Source organism: Nicotiana attenuata, unplaced genomic scaffold, assembly GCF_001879085.1.
Source record: "Nicotiana attenuata strain UT unplaced genomic scaffold, NIATTr2, whole genome shotgun sequence".
In the NCBI taxonomy this organism is placed as follows: domain Eukaryota; kingdom Viridiplantae; phylum Streptophyta; class Magnoliopsida; order Solanales; family Solanaceae; genus Nicotiana; species Nicotiana attenuata.
In genome coordinates this window covers 257,488-262,028 of record NW_017671174.1, presented here as the reverse complement: position 1 = coordinate 262,028, position 4,541 = coordinate 257,488, and the positions used below count along the sequence as shown (strand labels likewise).

General features: G+C 33.2%; 1 protein-coding gene across 1 annotated transcript; it reads right to left on the bottom strand.

Annotated features, from left to right (window-relative positions):
* Window positions 1-1,397: 1,397 nt before the first annotated feature.
* LOC109206437 (probable sarcosine oxidase) lies at window positions 1,398-2,953 on the bottom strand. Its single transcript, XM_019369262.1, has one exon. The coding sequence runs from the start codon at window positions 2,826-2,828 to the stop codon at window positions 1,599-1,601; it is 1,230 nt and encodes a 409-aa protein (XP_019224807.1). The 5' UTR covers window positions 2,829-2,953; the 3' UTR covers window positions 1,398-1,598.
* Between the last annotated feature and the right edge of the window lie 1,588 nt (window positions 2,954-4,541).

The following is a 4,541-nucleotide window of genomic DNA, read 5'->3' as shown; positions in this document are numbered from 1 at the left end:
TCGTTTACTCACCAAAAAATGAGGGGACTATCTGTATACGGTCGAAATCGGGCTCGTCTACTGCATGACAGATCGGGCTTGGAACGTGAGGGATTGAAGATCGAATTCGAGTCTTATCGAACCAGAACACGAGGTCAGAATGTTCGTCCTCGAGAATATTGAGTCCACAATCCCGGAATCGACCATTTCCCCGAATGAGCTCGAGAAAACATTGCCGGTATAACCAATAGAAGACCGAAATAACGAAAGGCCAAAATGTCCGTAACTGGTCGGGTATCACGGCGGGAATCTCGGCACGTATCAATAAGGAACCGGCAAATTAGGAGATTTTTACCTTTTATAGAATTGTACCTAAAGTAGGACTCCCCTACTATACAAAAATGGGTCTGATTACATGTAAAACACATTGTAACAATCATTCAGAAGCAATATATTATTTTCTCATTAAACTCTTATTTTATCTGTGTCTTGATACCGATCGAAGTTCATCTAGTTCAAGGGTGGCCCTCTCCCCAAGGCTGTAACTGTTCAATTCGTGTGGTTTGAATTTACTTTATCATATTTTATTTCAATTGCTATTCAATTCATCGCTTTGTATCAATTTAATCCACGTATCCTTAAAACCACATACAAATTTAATTGTTATCCGATTTTGAGGTTAATACAACTAAGGGGTCGTTTGGTTACCGGTTAGAGTTATGCAGGTATTAGTTATACATGTATTAGTTATGCAGGTATTAGTTATGTATGTATTAGTTATGCAAGAATAAGTAATGCAAGTATTAGTTATGCAGGGATAAGTTATGCAAGGTTGAGTTATGTTGGGATTAGTTATGCATGGATTAATTATGCGGGGATTAGTTATGCGGTAGTTATATAAGGATTAGTAATATAAATGTAATATGAGTGTTATTTATTATTAGCTTACTTTATTTTTATTAAAATTGTTAGTATAGTTTAAATATATTTTTTTAAACAAAAAAATACAAGTTTGAATAAAGGGTATTCTTGTCATTTTGTGTTTTAATACAAGTATTACTAATTATGTATAAGTTATTCCACCTTCTACCTTGCATAAATAATACATAGATTCCCTCATAACTTATACATGTTTAGTTATGCGGAAAAGAAAATACATGAACCAAACATTGTATTAGCAATGCTATATTTTATGTGAAAAAGAGGAAAAAACGACCAAACATTGTATAACTTATGCTAGCTTCTACGTGGAGATTATTCTTCCCCCTTCTTTTAACCAAACAATGTATAAAGTTATCCTACATTTAATACATAGATAACTCCTCTCTAACCGGCTACCAAACGACCCCTAAGTGGTGAGAGTTCAATAACCTTGTGAGGGATGCAATGGATTAGAAAAACAATTGCGCACCAGCTGCTCAATCAAATGCTAAGCACTCTGTTTATTAATACTATATAGATAATTTTTGGGACACATCTCAAACATATACATTAATCTTTTCACTTTACGTTTCCCAAAACATGAAAGATCAAGACAGACCATCACTTGATGTAAGATACCACATAGGTACAATTGCCAATACCAATAGAAAAGACAAAAAAATTAACATATGCTACACTTAAGATAGTGAATGAGCTGAACTCACTTGATCATCAAATTCCTTCAAATTTCCTTTAGGATTCTTCTCAAATCTCTTAATCCCAAAATGCATTAACTCCACATCTTTTGCTTCTCCATCCATAACAAGATCAGCTAATATTTTCCCCACAATTGGTCCCATTTTAAAACCATGCCCTGAAAATCCACCAGCAATCACCACATCCTCCACAAATTCCCCACCAAGAAAATCAATCGCAAAGTCCTCATCTGGGGTCACAGAATACATACATGACTGTGTCATGACCGGTTTTGTGGAGTCGACAAAGCCTCCAAATTTCTCCTGGATCCACTGCTTCAGTGGATCCAGCGACACCGTGGGTGCCCACGTCCGATCTGTTGGCTCGCACGGGCGCCCACCGTGTACCGGGATTTTAATCAATCCCGGAAACTCAAGCGACGGAGTTCCATATATGTATGGCTCACCATAACTCGCAAAAGTAGGAAAACCATTTTCAATAGTGAATTTTGACTCATACCCTTCTTTAATCTTCCAATACATAACAGTTGTTTCCAAAGGTTGAATTGGAAGTACAATCCCTGTTACACTTTTAACTAACTTTTTCATCCATGGTCCAACTGTAACCACACATTTTTTACCCCAAAACACCTCACCACTTTTAACTTTAACCAAAACACCCCCTCCAACTTTCTTGATTTCAACTACTTCCATATTATCTTTCAAAAAAGCTCCATTTTTAACAGCAAGTGTTTGAAACATGGACACAGCTTTTGTAGGTTTAATAACACCACCATATTCTGTAACAACACCAACCCAATTTTCTGGCAACTGAATCAATCCACCATATTCGTCAAACACTTGTTTATTATCAAGAACGCGAACGGGGATTGAATTTTTCTCACAGCTAGAGATAACTGATTGAAGAGCTTTGTTAGCAGTAGGACCTAGGTCAAGCTGTGAAGTCTTGAAATAGACTTTGTATCCGATTTCGGATTCGGCTTCTCTCCAGAGGGTTTCGGATTTTAAGACCATTTTCGGGTAGTAATCTTCGGGGTAAGTGGCACGTATGGTTCTTGATTCGCCATGTGAAGAACCGCGATGGTGTAAGAAATCGAATTGCTCTAAAAGGAGTGTTTTTTGGCTGTGTTTTGATGTTTGATATGCTGTGCAGCTGCCCATTATGCCTGCTCCTATCACTATTACATCAAACATTTCTATGGAATTCTCCATTTTTGTGTGTTTGTTTTGCTCTGTTATGTGTTTTGTTGGAGAGAGAGAAGGGAGAGTTTGTGGAGTTGTCAAGTAAGATAGGAGAATGGTGTCTTTAAAGGATTAAATTTCCACGTATATAGCGTATCAAAGTACTGTAATATTTTTCTAGTGAAGATGTAAAATATATATTTCTTTCTTCCTCTGCTATTTCTTTTTTCAGTTAAGGCCAGGCGTTTGGACATAAAAATTATAATTTTTTTTTAAAAAAAAATAGTATATGGAGTTAAGCTGAAAAAATATTTAAAATTTGAAATTATATTTGGATATGTATTTTCATTTGAAAAAAATGTTGCAGTTTTATGAGTAGGGAAAAAAAATTCTAAAAATGTTTTGGTTTTTGAAAAACTTAATTTCGAATTTTTTTCAAAAACTTGCAAAATTTCATGGACAAATATATTTTTGAAAAGAATATGAATAAAAGAAGAAGATATTATGGACAAACGGGGCCTTTCGTCTCAATTTGTTTGAATCTTTTCGGAGTACAAGGGTTATATTGACAAATTTTCAGTTCGGACATAAATTCCTTATATTTTTTGAAATAAAATTTACATATTTAGAACTACATAAAAAGTATTATAAATCACAATAGCTAACAATTTAAAATATTTAAATGCCACTTGAGAAAAACATGGTCAGACAAAAATTTATTTGACTCTCCAAATAGTAAAAGATTCATTATTTTTGAAATAAAGGGAGTGTATTTTTTCGTGTTTTGCCAAATAATGTATGTGTGATGCTAGAGATAGCTTAGTCCACTTCAAATTTTAGGTGTGTGATTTCATGACGTGTCATTGGGACCAAGTTATGCATTTTTATATATCATACATCTCTATCCCATTTTAACAAATATGAGAATTGCCTAAGATATTACATGAACACTTAACATATAAAAATTACTATTTGAAATTGATGAGAACTCACTATACTCATTCGATGAATTGACATATAAAACAAATGATTTTTAAAATATAGAAAAAGCGCTATATACTTACGTTATATCTTTAATTTATATGTTAATATTAATTTCTTAATTTAAGACTTGAAGAAAAGTATAGTACTAAAATTATTTAACAAATACAACTAGCAATAAGATATCAACCGATTTCGAGTTCATATTGTTTTCGTTTGTTTATGTTGTTATCAATCATCATGTACACTTTAATCCAAAATCATTTAAATATTTATTTCAATTCATGGGATAAAGATCGAATTAATTTTAAAATTAGAAACGCCAAATTAAGTATATATTTTGCTATATAACTTCTTTGAATTTATCTCGGTACTAACAAAACAGTGCAATTCCGTCACTATTTCCGACCGAAATCGGTCGAAAATTGATAATTTCCGACCGATTTTAATTGGTCGGAAAAACGATGGTCGCAAACGTGTACCGACCGACATCGGTCGGAAATTTCCAACTGTAGTCGGTCGGAAACTTCAAAGCGTTGACTGACTGTCAAACTTTAATTTTCGATCGAAATCGGTCAGAAACTATTAAATATTTTTTTTTAATTTTCAAATTTCAGATCGAATTCGGTCGGAAATTTTTAAAAAAATTTATTTAATTAAAAATAATTAGTTGTAAATTATATTAAAAATTTAATTTATTTAAAAAATAAATATAAATTCATAATTTCCGACCGAATTTGGTCGGAAATAATGAATTTCTGG